The 16,676-nt window shown below is 59.9% G+C and overlaps 3 protein-coding genes across 9 annotated transcripts in view; 2 read left to right on the top strand and 1 right to left on the bottom strand.

The window, feature by feature from the left end:
- SERINC2 (serine incorporator 2) overlaps positions 1–301 on the bottom strand; it is a 17,033-nt gene extending 16,732 nt beyond the window's left edge. For all 5 annotated transcript variants that reach the window (XM_071453104.1, XM_071453105.1, XM_071453106.1 and 2 more), the window contains exon 1: positions 152–301. In XM_071453104.1, coding sequence (XP_071309205.1) covers positions 152–190 — 39 coding nt within the window. In that variant the 5' untranslated portion in view covers positions 191–301. The remainder of the gene's footprint in view (positions 1–151) is intronic.
- On the top strand, positions 189–14,969 carry LOC139603090 (period circadian protein-like). The gene is made up of 2 exons (XM_071453537.1): positions 189–342; positions 14,344–14,969. Exons 1-2 carry the CDS (start codon positions 189–191, stop codon positions 14,967–14,969), a joined length of 780 nt encoding a protein of 259 aa, XP_071309638.1.
- The window catches only part of LOC139602928 (cAMP-dependent protein kinase inhibitor beta-like), a 15,245-nt gene continuing 13,010 nt past the window's right edge, over positions 14,442–16,676 (top strand). For all 3 annotated transcript variants that reach the window (XM_071453163.1, XM_071453164.1, XM_071453162.1), the window contains exon 1: positions 14,442–14,965. The gene's annotated coding sequence lies outside the window, so the exon portion shown is untranslated. The remainder of the gene's footprint in view (positions 14,966–16,676) is intronic.

The following is a 16,676-nucleotide window of genomic DNA, read 5'->3' as shown; positions in this document are numbered from 1 at the left end:
TGTCCCTCAGCCCTCGGGGTGTCCCTCAGCCCCTCGGGGTGTCCCTCAGCCCCCGGGGTGTCCCTGGACGCTCCTCGCCCGCCCTGGGCCGCGCCCGCCGCTGCGGCACCGCCAGTGCTCAGCGCTCCCCCCGCTCCGGGCGGGCACTCACGCAGCTGAGCAGGGAGCAGACCCCGAGACAGGCCCCCATGGTGGTGGTGCTGCCGCCGCTCCCGGTCCCGCTCCCGGTCCCCTCCGCCGCCGCCGCCGCGCTGGCTCCGCCCGGACCGGGAGCTCGGGGCGGCCGCGCCCGCTGCGCCTCCCCCGGGGCGGCCCCTACGGCAGCGGAGGGAGAGCGGGGGGGTTCGGGCCCTCTCCCGCCCGCAGGGGAGCCCCTCCATGGCTGCTGCATCCTCACCCCACCCTCCGCTCCACAGCCCCTCTCGCCCTTTCATCGTCCTCCATAGCCCCTCCGTCCCCGGGTACCGCCGAGGGGACCCCACCCGCACCATGGGGACATGGCCAGGGCTGGGGGGATGGCCAGGAGACCTGTCTGGGCTGGAAACAGCCCGCGGGAAGGGGTCATGGAATTCCAGAAGGGTTTGGGTAGGAAGGGACCATAAATCCCATCCAGTGCCACCCCTGCCATGGCAGGGACTCCTCCCACTGTGCCAGGTGCTGCCAGCCCCAATGTCCAGCCTGGCCTTGGGCACTGCCAGGGCTCCAGGGGCAGCCCCAGCTGCTCTGGCAATTCCAGCCCAGCCCCTGCCCACCCTGCCAGGGAACAATTCCCAATTGCCAAGATCCCATCCAGCCCTGCCCTCTGCCACTGGCAGCCATTCCCTGCCTCCTGGCCCTCCATCCTTGGCCCCAGTCCCTCTGCAGCTCTCCTGGAGCCCCTTCAGGCACTGGGAGGCTGACTGGAGCCTCAGGAAGTTCAACAAGGTGAAAGGACAAAGTGACAAAATTTTGGCCCTGGGGAAAACAATCCCAGACTCCAATATGTGGTGGTGGGCACTCAGCTGGAAAAGAGCTCCAGGAAAGGCCCTGGGGGCAGCACAGGGCAGCAGCCAGTCCCTGCTGCAGAAGGTCAGAAGTGTCCTGGGCTGGTCAGGCCGAGGGAGGGGATCCTGTGGGCAGCACTGGTGAGGCCACCCCAGAGTGCTGTGTCCAGTTCTGGGCTCTCCAGAACAAGAGAGATGTGGGTGAGCAGGAGAGACTCCAGCAAAGGGCCATGAAGGTAATTAAGGGTCAGGAGTATCCCATGGAAAGGGTCTGGAGTATCTCATGTGTGAGGAAATGCTGGGAAGCTGGGGCTGATGGGTCTGGAGAGGGTTTTGGGGGATCTCACCAATGTATAGAAACACCCACTGCTCTACCCAGCCACGGGAGGAGTTTGTCAGGTTGGCTGAGCTTGGCTTCCCCTGATCTGTCATCCTTAATGCCTGGAAATGCTTCCCAGGATTAGCTCCACCACCTTCCTAGGGACTGAGGAGAGGTTGATGTATCCACAGCTCCCTGGCTCCTCCCTGCCCTTCTGGAAGCGACATTTGGTTTCCTGCAGCCTTCCAGACTCTTCTTTCCATCCCCAGGAGCAGTGAAAGGTTGTTGAGAGCAGCTCACAATGCCACCAGTCCCTCCCTCACCCCTCAGGGTGTCCCAGCAGGACTGAAATGGTTTCAGTTTGCTGCAGCATGCCCTGGTCTGAACCCTCTCCCATGGAGGATCTGTCTGCCCTGGTGCAGCCTTTCCAGTGGGATCTCTGGGTTCTCTGGAACCTGAGGATGAGGCTGGCAAGGGGCAAAGGCAGAATTCCTTTTCTCTGCCTCAGCCATTCCTCACTATGGGATCCACAGAGAATGCCCTGATGAAGGCAGGAATGATGAATCAGACTCCATCTTCTCAGAAGGCTAATTTATTACTTTATAATACTATAACTTATAATTTTAATTTATATTATTTAATATTTAATTTATATTATTTAATATTTATATTATACTATTTAACTTAATTTATATTTTAATTTTTAATTTATTATTTATATTTATTATTTTATAATACGATATTATATTAAAGAATACTAAACTGTATTAAAGAATACAGAAGGGATACTTACAGAAGGCTGAAAAGATAACAATGAAAAACTCGTGACTCTTTCCAGAGTCCTGACACACCTTGGCCCTGATTGGCCAAAGAGTGAAAACAACTCCCAGCAGAATCCAATGGAACAATCACCTGTGGGTAAACAATCTCCAAACACATTCCACATGAGCAAACACAGGAGAAGCAAATGAGAGAAGAATTGTTTTCCTTTTCTCTGAGGCTTCTCAGCTTCCCAGGACAAACCCTGGGTGAAGGGATTTTTCCAGAGAATGTGAATGCCACACCCCAGCTCACAGAGCAATGGATCTGTGTTTTACCTCATCTTGGCTTTTCCTCCTGCAGGAGCCCTTCTTGCTGGATTTGACAGCACAGATTCCAGCTCCAGCATTCCCACCACCCCAGCAGCCTGGACCCAGTCCCCTGCAGGGCCAGACCCGGGGCAGGGGGCTCAGGGTGGCACTGAGCAGGTTTTTCCTGCTCTTCCTGCCCAGCCAGAGCCTGGCTGCCCTCCCGGGGCAGTGAGTGCTCTGCCGTGCATAATTCAGGGCTGGGATAAACCGGGAGGTGCCAGCCCACATCCAGAGCCTAAATTTAGACAGAGGAGAAAGTCCATGAGTGTGTGACAGCAGCAGACTCGGGGGCACAGGGCTGGGGCCACATGTCCCCTCTGTCCTTGAGGAAGAGGAGGGTGTCATACTTCTTGCTCCAGAGGTAAAACTCCGGGGTTTGGCCCCTGATCAGCAGTTAGCACAAACCAATGAAGGATTATCTGAGCCTCTGTGGGCTCCCAGAATCTGCTGGCAGGACACAGCCCTGCAACAGGAGAGGTCAGCACCCGAAAACTGCGCTCTGATCTCAGCTGCTCTCAGGTTTCTCCTTTCCGGAGGCGCTGGGCGGGCACATCCTGCCCCGGGCACGGGTCTGGCAGCGCCCCGGGACACACGGGGCTGGCTCTGACACAGCCCCGGCACGGCTCAGGGGGTCTGGCAGCTCCTTCTCCTCCTGGCCGGGTGTCAGAGCCCGGTGACATCCGCAGCGGGAATGTCCTTCAGGCCCTGTCCCCTCGGGAGGACACGGGGGCCGGGCAGGTGTTTGTCCCCTCGCTCCTGCTGTCCTTGCAGGCACATGAGCCGGCTGGCACGCCAGGAGCAGGAATCCTTCCATGCACCCTGGAGGGACCGGTCCCGCCCCCGCCACTGTCCCCTGGTCCCTCTGATGGTGCCACCAGATGGCAGTGCCGGAGTGAGGCTCTGCCGGACACCGGGCACGGCCACCGGCAGGGAGAGGGGCCCAGCGGTGTCCCCCGCCAGAGGCCACCCTGCTGCCACCAGCGCCAGCGTCAGCCCCTGCGACCGTGCTCACAGAGGGCTCGGAGGGAAGAGACAAGGATCTGACTCCATGTTTCAGAAGGCTGATTTATTATTTTATGATATATATTATATTAAAACTATACTAAAAGAATAGAAGAAAGGATTTCATCAGAAGGCTGGCTAAGAATAGAATACAAAGGAATGATAACAAAGGCTCTGTCTCGGACTCTCTGTCCGAGCCAGCTGACTGTGATTGGCCATTAATTAGAAACAACCACATGAGCCCAATCCCAGATGCCCCTGTTGCATTCCACAGCAGCAGATAACCATTGGTTACATTTTGTTCCTGAGGCCTCTCAGCTTCTCAGGAGGAAAAATCCTAAGGAAAGGATTTTTCATAAAAGATGTGTGCAACAAACCCCCAGTTCCCCCGTGTCCATGTCCCCATGTCCATGTCCCTTTCCTGGGATGAGATCCGGGCAATGAGGGCCACCCCAGGCCGGGCAGGAGCAGCGCTGTGCCAGCCGTGTGACAGCAGTGTCACAGGTGACAGCGCCGTGACGGGCCCAGTCTCACCTCACCCCGCACACAGGGAAATGTGGGATGGCACCAGAGCTCAGGGGCAGTGTTGGGGAAGATGAAACAGGAAAGCCTTACAAATATGATTGTCCGGCAAAAGATTTTGAGAATATGGAAACTCTAAGTGAGATTGAAATGAAAGCAAGCTTTGAGATCCCTCAGTTCCTGAACAACTGGAAAACAATGGCATGGCCAGCTGAAGGTGATCCCCTTTTGATCAAACAATCCCCTCTGCTTGCAGACAGGCCCAAGGCTCAGAGCAGACCCTGCCAGCTTGGCAGAAGGGGCCCAAAGAGGAGTTTGTAGGGTTTAAAATGTAACCCAGTGTGGTAATGGAATGATTCTCATAGGCTGTATGGAAATGCTGTAGGATTTGTATCTTGTATGAGATTGGTTAGTGAGAATCAGAATATTCAGCACAGAAGAAAATTTATAATATTGTAGCAGGAACCTTGCTCTCTTGCCCCTTTTACTCTCTTATGCTTTTGCTCTCTTCCCCTCTCACCCTCTCTCCCCCTCTCTTCTCTCAGGCCTGCTCTGAGCTGTGGCTGGCAGCTCCCAGCAGGGCCCTGCACCCAGGCCCTTTGCAATAAACCCCAAGTTCCAGCCCTGGCTGCAGAGATCTCTGCTCTCTGTCCATCCCCACCATCCTACCCCCCAATGCTCCTACAGGACAGGGGGCTGCCTGCAGCCAGGCCAGCTGGGAGCATCCCTGTACCCAAGAAAACTCTTTTTTTTTCCCCCTTTGCTTCTTCTCCTGCATCCCTCAGCATCCCCCAGGCATCTTTCCCCTGGTGTGATTCATGAGGGCTCCCAAAACCTCAGGTATGGTTCATGAGGGCTCAGGGCCCCATTCCTGCCCCCGTGGGGGTTGTAGGGCTGGGGGAGCAGGACCTGGAGCAGCCTGCCAGGGATGCCTGGGAGAACAAACCCTCTCATGTGACTGTATCTGGGACAATACCAGCTTAGCTGTGGGTGCAGCCAGCAGGAATCCTGCTGCTCCCAAGCCCTGCTAGTCGTGGATAACCTACATTAGAGCAATTAATAATAATTAATCATTGGGACTGCATTTGGAAAAGCAGCTAAACCCAGCAGTGCTCTCCAAAGCATTGGGCCAGACAGGGAAATGCAGCCGTGGCACCAGGGACAATTTTGGGGTGATGGGTTTGGGGTTGACAAACCCCTTCTCTGTGGGGCCTTTGGCATCCTGGGTGCTCTGGGGTGGGATTTAGGGCACACAGGACCCTTCCCCTCAGCCCCCAGCTGCAATCAGGCCCATCCCAGCCTTGGGGATTGGGGTCCCTTCCCCAGCCTGTGCTGCAAGGAGGGGCAGGAACGGAGCCTCCAGGGCCTTTGCTCAGCTCTGCTGCCTCCCCCGGGTCTGAAGCCCCCAGGTGAGAATGGGGACAGGCACAAGGCCAGGCTGGGATGGGCAGGGTGGGTGCAGAAGGGCTGAGATGGAAACAGCCCCTTTCCTTTCCCTGCTGAGGACGCCTCTGAGGCAGGCGGGGAATTGGTTTCCCACTAAGCTGCTCTGTGATAAACAGAGACACACACGGGAGCAATGGGCAACTGCTGGGCCTTTAATTACAGCCAGCCAGGGTGTTCAGGGTCACAGGAGCTGGGATTCACACCAGGGGAAATGAGGGGATGATTTTCAGGAGGAACACTGCAGGAATCTGCAGAGCCTTCTGTGCCTGAGCTCCTTTGTTTTCCATTTCACCCACCAGGACCCTCCTGTCTTCCCAGCCCAGAACATCTCACATCCCAGAGTCGTGGATAACAGAATATCCTGAGCTGGAAATCCACCAGGATCATCAATCCCAGCTCCTGTCCCTGCCCAGACCCCCAGCAATCCCAGCCTGGGGCAGTGTCCAAAGGCTCCTGGAGCTCTGGCAGCCTCGGGGCCGTGCCCATCCCTGGGGCACCAGCCCTGCAGAGCTGCCCAGCACAGGAGCCCCATGGAGCCCCAGAAATCCCTCTGAGCCCTCTGACAGCCTTCCCACCCCCTGGCATTGCTCCTGGCAAACTCACTGAGCAACTGGGACCCCCTTCAAGGACCTTTTGCAGTTTGAGATGTCTCAAAGGCCACAGGGATGACACAGAGGCTGAGGGGCTGTCACCAAACCTGTCCCTTGTCATGTCCTGGGGTCTTCTCCCCACAGCCCCTCCTGTCCAGGGGGATGAAGGGCTGGAAATGCTCTCCTTGAATCCTGTCACTCTGTTTTTTTAAAATTTTCTAAGCCTTCTGATGTTTACATTCTTATAACAAACTTTCTCACACCCTTTATGTAAATAACTTATTGTTTTGCATTCTTTTATGAAAGAGGAGACATTTGATGGGCTGTTGGTTTGTACAATGTCGTTGCAGAGGTGGCACTGTCACCCTCCAATCCACTGTCACTTTTGGAAATCTGTAAATGTTGGTGTCAGAAATTAAAAAGTCGTTTTTACCTTGAAAAGAGCAGCATGTCTGCATCGTGTTATTTGTGTCCTACAGTGACAGGATCCTGGTTTGTCCTGGGCTCCCAGACACGGGCACAGGCTGGGAGAGCTGCGCTGCCTCCCCGCTGAGCTCGGACAGATGCTGTTTGTCTTTGTGCTGGCGGTGCCCAGACGCCTGCCTGGTGATGGATGGCAGTGTCACAGCAGAGATTCTGTGCTGCCACAACCACCGCGTCTCTCATGGGCTGGAAAATCTGGGGGGTTACTCCACCATGAGCTGCATTTCTTCCCCAAGGATCTGAGTCACAGAGGCAGTGAGGCAGTGAGGCAGGCAGGGAGCCTGCAGGAGGAAGCAGCAGGGGGAGACCTTGCTCTGATGTCCTTCACCCACCTGGCAGGAGGAGCTGCCCCTTCCCTTCCCTTCCCTTCCCTTCCCTTCCCTTCCCTTCCCTTCCCTTCCCTTCCCTTCCCTTCCCCTTCCCTTCCCTTCCCTTCCCTTCCCTTCCCTTCCCTTCCCCTTCCCTTCCTTTCCCTTCCCTTCCCTTCCCATCCCTTCCCATCCCTTCCCTTCCGTCTGTTCCTGCTTGGATCCTCAAGACTGGAGGCCCTTAATTTTCTTTCCTGGTGTCCAAAGCCACCCAACATCCCCCAAAGTCACCCAAAGCCACCCAATGTCACCCAACACCACCCAATGGTCACCCAAAGCCATCCAACATCACCCAAAGCCACCCAAAGCCACCCCATGTCACCCAAAGCCACCCAATGTCACCCAAAGCCATCCAAAGCCACCCAAAGTCACCCAAAGCCACCCAATGTCACCCAACATCACCCAAAGCCACCCAATGGTCACCCAAAGCCACCCAATGTCACCCAACATCCCCCAAAGCCACCCAATGGTCACCCAAAGCCACCCAACATCACCCAAAGCCATCCAACATCACCCAAAGCCACCCAAAGTCACCCAAAGTCACCCAAAGCCACCCAATGTCACCCAACATCACCCAAAGCCACCCAATGGTCACCCAAAGCCACCCAATGTCACCCAACATCACCCAAAGCCACCCAATGTCACCCAACATCACCCAATGTCACCCAAAGCCATCCAATGGTCACCCAAAGCCATCCAACATCACCCAAAGCCACCCAAAGTCACCAGAGCCACCCAAACCACCCAAAGTCACCAGCATTCCCCTCAGAAGCCTCCCTGAGTCCCTCCACGCATTCCCCACGTCCCCTGGCTGACAGGACATCTCCATTGGGCACACAGGAGCCAGGGCAGTGCTGTGGGGATGGAAATTCAGGAGAGCTGCCCAAGGCACGTGTGGGTTTTGAGCCTCTTCATCTGCAGCCGTAACGATTCTCCCTCTTGGAGAAGGGTTAATGAGCCATGGAGATCCAATTAGACTTCTCTGCTCGACCTTTCACCTCCTTCTTGCCAGTTAAAACCAAAAAGAGAAAGGAAAAAAAAAAAAAGAAAACCCCACAAGTGGCAGCGTGGAGACAATGCAGACAATGAGATCAGTGTCTGCTTAATGAGTTCATGGATCCAGCAGAAATTGGCCAGACAGGGAAATGCAGCCATGGCACCAGGGACAATTTTGGGGTGATGGGTTTGGGGTTGACAAACCCCTGGTCTGTGGGGCTGCCCTGCCTTTGGCATCCTGGGGGCTCTGGGGTGGGATTTAGGGCACACAGGACCCTTCCCCTCAGCCCCCAGCTGCAATCAGGCCCATCCCAGCCTTGGAGATTGGGGGGTCCCCTCCCCACTGTTGGGGAAGATGGAACAGGAAAGCCTTAGAGATATGATTGTCTGGCAAAAGGTTTTGAGAATATGGAAACTCTAAGGGAGATTGAAATGAAAGCAAGCTCTGAGATCCCTCAGTTCCTGAACAACTGGAAAACAATGGCATGGCCAGCTGAAGGTGATCCCCTTTGGATCAAACAATCCCCTCTGCTTGCAGACAGGCCCAAGGGTCAGAGCAGACCCTGCCAGCTTGGCAGAAGGGGCCCAAAGAGGAGTTTGTAGGGTTTAAAATGTAACCCAGTGTGGTAATGGAATGATTCTTATAGGCTGTATGGAAATGCTGTAGGATTTGTATCTTGGACTAGATTGGTTAGTGAGAATCAGAATATTCAGCACAGAAGATGATTTATGGTATTGTAACAGGAACCTCGTGCTCTTGCCCTTCTTTCCCCTCTTAGCTCTTGCCTTTTACCCCATTTATTCTCATACCCCTTTACTCTCTTACCCTTTTACTCTCTCATCCTCTCTCCCCCTCTCTTCTCTCAGGCCTGCTCTGAGCTGTGGCTGGCAGCTCCCAGCAGGGCCCTGCACCCAGGCCCTTTGCAATAAACCCCAAGTTCCAGCCCTGGCTGCAGAGATCTCTGCTCTCACCCCACCCTGTGTTTGACAGAGCTGCAGGAGCCGAGCTGAGCCCAGCCCCAGCCCTGGGCCTGCCCTGCATGGATTTGGGGTTTGCTGCCTGCGCCCCGCGGGCTCCCAGGGCTGTTCTTTGTTACCCACAGCAGCCAGCCGTGTTTCCCACCGTGTTTTTCCAGGATCAGGGATCCTAACCAGCTCCAGATGCTCCAGAGGGGCGGGAGCACCGAGCTGGGAGCAGAACCCAGGGCGGGGAGAAGGGCCCGGCGCCCGGCGGGAGCCCCAGCAGCCACCTGGGGCACCCAGGGGTGACAGAGTGACAGATGCCACCGGCGCGGGGCTGGCGCTGTGCCCCCGGTGCCGGCAGAGCCCCCCCGGCTCCGCCGAGCCCCACGTGGCCGTGCCGAGCAGATTTTGCTTGGCTGCCTGGGCTATATTTAGCCGCCTGTAAAAGGGGTTAGCGAGCAGCGCTGGAGCCAGTGGCACAGCTAAGAATGTCAACGTAAGAGCAGCCAGGGATAAAAAAAGCCCAGGCCGGGCGCTGGGAGCTTTGCACAAATCCCCGCGGCTGCGGAGCTGGAGGCGGGCAGGGCTCATCTCCGGCACCGCCGTGGCCACTCCCTGTCCCCCCACCTGGAGGCTCCTGGCAGTTTTTGAGCCGGTTTGCAGCATCCCTGAGCTCAGCCGGGCACTCAGCGCTCAGAGTGGGGTGGGTTTGGTGAAACCCCCGAGTTCTGTCCCCTCTGTGCGCAGGCAGGAGGCGCAAGGTGCTCCCCGAGCTGGGCGGTGTTCGTGAGGCTCCACATCCCCATGCAGGCATCTGCGAGTTACTGGAGCATGAAGAATGGATTTGAGCGCTCCTGCTTTTGCCCATGAACACGTTTTTTTGGGGATGCTGCCTTTCTGCTCGGTTAGCTCCAGCACACCTTTCCTCCAGACGCTCCCCTCACTGCCCTGATGTGGCCCCTTAAAGCAAGAACGGGGCAAATCCCACCACATCCCAGCTCTTCCAACCCCATCCCTGCTCTTCCAGCCACATCCCTGCTCTTCCAACCACATCCCAGTTCTCCCCAGCCATCCCAGCTCCTCCGAACCCCATCCCAGCTCTTCCTTCCACATCCCAGCTCTTCCCATCCCAACCCTTCCTACCCCATCCCAACCCCATCCCAGCTCTTCCTTCCACATCCCAGCTCCTCCCAACCCCATCCCAGCTCTTCCCGAGCCATCCCAGCTCTACCCCATCCCAACTCTTCCCATCCCAGCTCTTCCTGCCACATCCCAACCCTCTCCCAACTCCTCCCAGCCCCATCCCGGCTCTTCCCACCCTATCCAAGTTCTTCCACCCCATTCCAGCTCTTCCCATTCCAGCTCTTCCCACCCCATCCCAGACCCATTCCAGCTCCTCCCAGCCCCATCCCAGCTCTTCCTGCCCCTCCTGTGCTGCTCTGAGCTGTCCTGACCTTGCCTGGGCTCACTCCTGCCTGTGCAGCCCAGGCTGTGCCCAGAACTGTGGGACTCCAGCCAATCCCAGAGCCAATGCACAGGCAAGGTGGTTTCCTGAGCTAATTCCCAGAAATAATTTGTGTGTTCTGCTGGTCCACTGGGGCAGGGGATGAATATTTTGGTGGCTGAGCCCCGAGAGAGGCACTTTGAGTCATTCATGCCCCTTTTTCCCCCGGCTCCTGTGATGAGCTGGCAGCAGGATGAGCCTGGGGCTGGGATTGGGTCTGGCTGCGGGATCCACCTCACCTTTGGGTCAGGAGGGAGCTTCTGCTGCTGCAAAAACAGCAACAAATCATTCTTTTGGTTGAAATTTTCCATTCTGCCGGGGACAGCGAGGCTGCAGATGAGCTGCAAAGACCTGTGCAACTCACTGCAGATATTCCAGCTGCCCTGCCAGCCTGAACTAGGGAATAAAATCAGGAAAAGCAGCTCATGTGCTGTCCCCCAGCGGGGCAGGATGCTCTGGGCAGGGCACACGCTGAGGGGGAGGATCTCCAGAAGGTCCCTGATGTCCTGGGGGCAGATGGAGCTGCAGAATCCCTGTGCCCTGTGAAGGACAGGGCGGAGCAGCACACTGGGATGCAGATGGCAGAGTCCTGGAGCACGGAGGGTGCCTGGGAAGGGCACTGCTGCAGCTCTGACATGGCCAGACTCTGCTCAGTGTGGCGCCCCAGCCTGCCTGGTGACAAATCTTCTCCCTGGGAGCTCTTTGCTGGCATTTTCCCTCTGCTTTGAAATCCTGCAGGCAAGGAAATGCTCTGGCCGCCTTTGCCCCCCAGATCTCACAGGCAAGAAGGTTTTCCCCGAGGGCCGAGGGCGTTTCCTGCGGGTCCATCCCTCAGGAGCCACCTCCATCCCTCCAGGGTGGCCTCGAGGCCGTGTCCTGCTGGACCTCATGGAAAGTCCCAGCCCCCAGCCAGGAACAACTTGCAGGTCCCCAAACCCTGTGACCCATGTCCCAAAATAGCCCCTGAAGGGAGGCACTGACGCAGCCCCTGGGCTCAGGAGTGACCTTCCCTGCACGTCACCTTGTCCCCAGCAGGCGAGCAGGGGCTCAGCTGTCACACACATCTTTTATGGAAAATCCTTTCCTTAGGATTTTTCCTCCTGAGAAGCTCAGAGGCCTCAGGAACAAAATGTAACCAATGGTTATCTGCTGCTGTGGAATGCAACAGGTGCATCTGGGATTGGGCTCATGTGGTTGTTTCTAATTAATGGCCAATCACAGTCAGCTGGCTCAGACAGAGTCCGAGCCACAAACCTTTGTTATCATTCCTTCTTTTTCTATTCTTAGCCAGCCTTCTGATGAAATCCTTTCTTCTATTTTTTTAGTATAGTTTTAATATAATATATATCATAAAATAATAAATCAGCCTTCTGAAACATGGAGTCAGATCCTCATCTCTTCCCTCAACCTGAGACCCCTGTGAACACCATCACACTCAGCCGGGCTGGAAATCAGAAAGGTGCATCTAAAAGAGGGACAGCACAGGGCTGCTCTCCCCCAGCAGTGACTTTTAGCCCAGATCAGAGCCCACAGTGCTGAGCAGGGGAGTGGAAAACAGCTCTGCTCCCTCCCTGCTGCCTCCAGGAGCGCCAGGAGCTGCCCCAGGCCTGCAGCAGCCCCAGGGTCCATGGGGATCATTGACCCTCCTGCCCCAGGGGGATAAAGCAGCTGGGCAGCAGCAGCAGGAGAACAGAATCTTCCAGACTGATTTTCTCCCTGTTCTGGATCCTGGGTTTTTGGGGAAAATAGGATTTAGAGCAGAGCAGGGAGCAGTCTGAGCCCGTCCTCGCTGGCTTCACATCCCTGATGGATCAATCAGGGCTCTCCCAAAGCTCAGGAGGGCACAAATGATAGATTTTAGGCCCAGCTCATCCTGCTGGGAGCATCCTGGGAAGATGATCCCAAGGTCTGCAAAGCCCCAGAGCAGCAGCTGGAGGAGCAGAGGGAGCACAGAGCAGCCTTTGCCCCATGCTGGGGCAGCACCAAGAACCACAGCCCTGCCCTGGGCCAGCTCCCAGTGGGAGCTGCCTGAGCAGGGAATAATTCTGGAATCATTTTCCCCTTCCCAGATGCTGTCCTGGGTCCCTGGGGTTTGTACCCAATTCTGGGAGCTCCAGCTGGGGCTCTGGGCTGCTGCTGCTCTGCATGCCCTGGATGCAGGAGGGTTGGGAGAGGTTATTCCATGCCAGCACCACCCTGGCAGGATATGGAGGCACTCACACACCTCTGGTGTGCCTCAGTTTCCCCAGGTCCCCCAGCCCAGCCGTCCCAAAGGATCACACCGGGGGGGAATTGTTCAGCCTCGGAGGAATGGATGCTCTGCCCTTCAGCTGTCCCAGGGCGGAGCATCCTCCGGGCCCGCTCGGGAGCTGGGGAGAGGGAGAACTCTCCAAGGTGCTCCGAAGCACAGCGGGCTCTCCTCCCGTCCCTTCCCATTGCCATGCCCGCAGCATCCCCCGCTGCTTCCCAGCCGTCCCCTCGGCCCGCCACAGCGGTGTCACATCCGATCGGGTGCCAGGCAGGATAAACATCGCCGCTGCTCGGCCCGACGCTGCTCCGGCGAGGGGAGACAGTCAAGGAGAAAGCGGAGCGTGAGCAGCTAAAAATAGCGGCTGGCGAGGGCTCCGCTCCCCGCCGGCCGCGCTGGAGCTGCCGCCGCCCGTCCCCGCCGTCAGCGGCCACCGCCACCCGTGTGTCCCCACCCGGGCACGGCACCGCCACCCGAGTGTCCCCCACCCGGTCACGGCACCGCCACCCGAGTGTCCCCACCCGGGCACGGCACCTCCACCCGAGTGTCCCCCACCCGCCCCGGGCACGGCACCGCCACCCGAGTGTCCCCACCCGGTCACGGCACCGCCACCCGAGTGTCCCCACCCGCCCCGGGCACGGCACCGCCACCCGTGTGTCCCCGCCCCGAGCACGGCACCGCCACCCGTGTGTCCCCCACGTCCCCGGGCACGGCACCGCCACCCGTGTGTCCCCCCCACCGCCCCGGGCGCGGCACCGCAGCCCCTGCCGAGGTTTTGGGGTTCGGGGGCACCAGAGGCGAGCCCCGGCCGTGTTCTGGTGGCTCCTGTCCGTGTCGCTGTCCCCTGGCCCGCTGGTGGCTGCGGGGCTCGGGGAAGCATCGCCCGTCCGGGGTGGCAGCCCCGCTCCAGGGGAAGGGATGGGATGGAAACCGCGCTCCGGGCGCTGAGCATCGCCCGTGGCCATCGGCGGCCAGAGGAGCTTGGCCAGAGCCGGGAATTTGGGATCACGGCCCAGCCCCGCTCCTGCAGGGACGGGGAGCAGGGACCCTCCCAAAGCACACCCCGCTGCCCCAGCCCTGGGGACAGCCACCTTCAGGGCCGGGAGGGACATTTTGGAGCCTCTCAGCCACCCCACGCGTTTCCCCGTGGCAGGGATGCCGATGGAAGCGTTGGGAGGTGGTCGCTGCTCCTGGCTGGAATTCCAGGCCGTTTGAATTCCCGCTCTGCCTCCCGCACCTCCTGCCCTGACCCAGCTCGGGGTGGGGCTGAGAGCCCCCATCTCACACCCTCGGCGTTGGCCGTGTCCCCCTCTCAAGGTGACACCGGTGGCAGCCAGGAGCAGCTGGCGGCATCAGCTCCGTGCCCGGGCTGTGCCCGGCGGGGCCGTGCCGTGATCCGCTGGATTTCCAGCCGCAGTCAGGGTCTCCCAGCCCCCCGCCCCCTCCCCCACCCACCACACGGGTGCAGCCACGGATTTTTTAATTCTTTTTTTCTCCCCAAAGATTGGGAGCCTGGCATTGATTTTGGCCGCACCAAACGGAGCAGTGTGGGTTGGGGTCAAATTGTCCTGGTGGGGGAGCAGAGCCCCCTCCACCCACCCCCCTGGGGGGCTCTGCAGCCGGGGAGCCGAATCCAGAGGAAATCGGAGGGAAAAATTCCCATTTCCCCGAGCAGGGCTGGCGGCCACGCCGCGGGCTGGGGGTCCGGGGGGGGCAGAGTCCCCCGGAGCTGGGGACCCGGGGGATGTCACAGCCCTCCCTCCCTCCCTCCCTCCCTGCCGTGTGCCAGCGCGGGGGGACGCGGGGACACGGCAGCCCGGGGGGGGCCGAGGGGCGGCCCCGGCGGCGGGGGGAGGGGGGGGGGGCGGCGGGCGGGGCCGCGCTGGGTCCCCCCCGCGCCGAGCGGGGGCCGGGCCGGGCGGGAGCGGCGGCGCTGGGCGGGCGGCGGCGGCGGCGGCTCGGCCCCGGGTGCCCCAGGGCCGCCTGGAGCCGGAGGCTTCCCCGCGGCTCCTGCCGAGCGCGGAGCATCCTTCCCCCGGCGGCCGGGCTGGCACCGGCACCGGCACCGGCACCGGCACCGGCATCACCATCGGAACCGGCACCGGCATCACCATCGGAACCGGCTCCGGCATCATCATCGGAACCGGCACCGGCACCGGCATCACCATCGGAACCGGCTCCGGCACCACCATCGGAACCGGCTCCGGCATCACCACCGGCACCGGCATCACCATCGGAACCGGCTCCGGCACCACCATCGGCACCGGCACCAGAATCAGCATCAACAGCGGCACCGGCATCGCCCCCGGCACCGACATCTCCATCGCCTCCGGCACCGGCGGCAGCATCACCTTCGGTGTCACCGTCACCACCGGCCTCGGCACCGGCCCCGGGATCGCCGCCGGCACCAGGTGAGCGGCTGGTGGCTGCTGGGTGCAGGTGACGCGGTGGCACCGGGGCCCTGGGCCATCGCGGAGGGTGTCCTGGGCTCACCAGAGCGAGGGACCAGGTGCCCACCCCGGGCACCTCCCTGGGAAGGTGCAGAGGCCGGAGGGTCAGGGGCGGTGGTGGCCTCGGGGACCGATGGGTTTTGTGGTATCTCTCGAGGGCTTGGGGTGTCTGTGCCACCCTCCAGGGCCAGGGGGCTCGGGGGGGGATTTGGGGGAGCGGTGCTGAGGCACCGGGCAAGGCTCGTCTGTCCCAGGGTGGGCACTCAGATCAGCCCCCATGGTGGCACCTCTGTCGCAGCCTGGCACCCACCCCCTGCGTGTCCTGGGCCACGGCTGCCCCTCCACTTTCCCCTGCCCTGCCCTCTCAGCCGCCGCTTCTACCCCACCCCCGGCTCCGGCCCTCGGCCTCCCGGCTTGGAGCTTCCCAGGGGATTTGGGCCCGGGGCAGAGCCCCCCGGGGCAGAGCCCCCGAGCAGGGACACGGCCCCGCTCCTGTGGTGCTTCCTGCCGGGAGCAAAGGGCTTCCCCAGGGACAGCCCCTCCTCCCCGCCTTGGGCATCGCTTTGGCACATGGCCCCTGCAGATGCTTGGATCGGGTCCCTTGGGTCCCCGGAGCTGGCTGCTGTCCCCTGGCTGGGTGGCAGTGCCACCGAGGAGGTGGCAGAGGCAGGATGTCCCCTGCTCACCCCGAATGCTCCCGGCCCACGACCTTGGGGTGTCCACCCCAGTCCTCGCTGTCACAAAGGGACCCAGCCCTGCGCTGTCCCCTGGCCTCACCCTCCAGCTCAGCACCAATTCCCCCAGGCAGGAGATGGGGGAGGGTAGAGGTGGAGGCAGAGCTCGATGCTCACTTTGAATTGAGGGAATCCCAGCGGTTCTGCCCGGGCTGGGAGGCTGGAGGCAGATTGGGGCTGCTCTGGGGCTGCTCTGGGGGTTTGGCTGTGGGGACACCTTGGGGTTCAGCTCCTGGGGCGGCTGCAGGAGCTCTGCTGGGTGCTCCAGACCTTGGGGGACCTGGCGCCATGAACAGGATGGGGACCCCGGCCCTGCTCTGCCCTTGGCTCCTGGAACAGCAATTCCAGCTCCTGGAAAGGGCAACTCCAGGTCCAGAGCAGGCAATTCCAGTTCCCTTGGCTCCTGGAATGGCAATTCCAGCTCCTGGAAAGGGCAATTCCAGCTCCTGGAATGGCAGTTCCAGATCCTGGAATGGACAAATCCAGCTCCCTTGGCTCCTAGAACAGCAATTCCAGCTCCTGGAACAGCAATTCCAGCTCCCTTGGCTCCTGGAATGGACAATTCCAGCTCCTGGCTCAGCCCTGGCCCATTGGGACTGGCTCTGCTCCATCACAGATTTCCAGCCATGCCTCTGATCCCAGAGCACCTGCACGGATTTCTCCCCTCCTTGGCTGTTGGTCCCCTCCCTGCCAGCTCCCAGGGCTGGGGTTTTGTCACAGGGTGGTGGTGGCAGCTGGAGGCTCCTGGTGGCGCTCCCCCCTCGGTGCAGGGACACATCTGGATCACCTCCTTGCATGGCCTCACCACCGGCTGGGGGTTGCTGCCTCAGAGCTGGGGGTCCTGGAAGTTTCCCACCTCCCCTGGGCTGGGCTGCAGTGCCAAGGATCCAAAGGCACCCAGGGGCTGGGGAAGCAATTCCCAGGGCTCCCTGGAGAGC

This window comes from Agelaius tricolor, unplaced genomic scaffold (assembly GCF_023055355.1).
Source record: "Agelaius tricolor isolate 1412-34295 unplaced genomic scaffold, bAgeTri1.0.p SCAF_36, whole genome shotgun sequence".
NCBI lineage: Eukaryota > Metazoa > Chordata > Aves > Passeriformes > Icteridae > Agelaius > Agelaius tricolor.
The sequence above is the reverse complement of the archived record's forward strand: the minus strand, read 5'-3'. Positions and strand labels throughout refer to the sequence as shown.

Excerpts from the sequence above, each read along its gene's own strand:
- LOC139603090 (XM_071453537.1), top strand. The coding sequence starts at position 189 with ATGGTGGTGGTGCTGCCGCCGCTCCCGGTCCCGCTCCCGGTCCCCTCC. Across the intron at positions 343-14,343 it reads AGCGGAGGGAGAGCGGGGGG|CGCGGGGGGACGCGGGGACA; the intron begins GTTCGGGCCCTC and ends GCCGTGTGCCAG.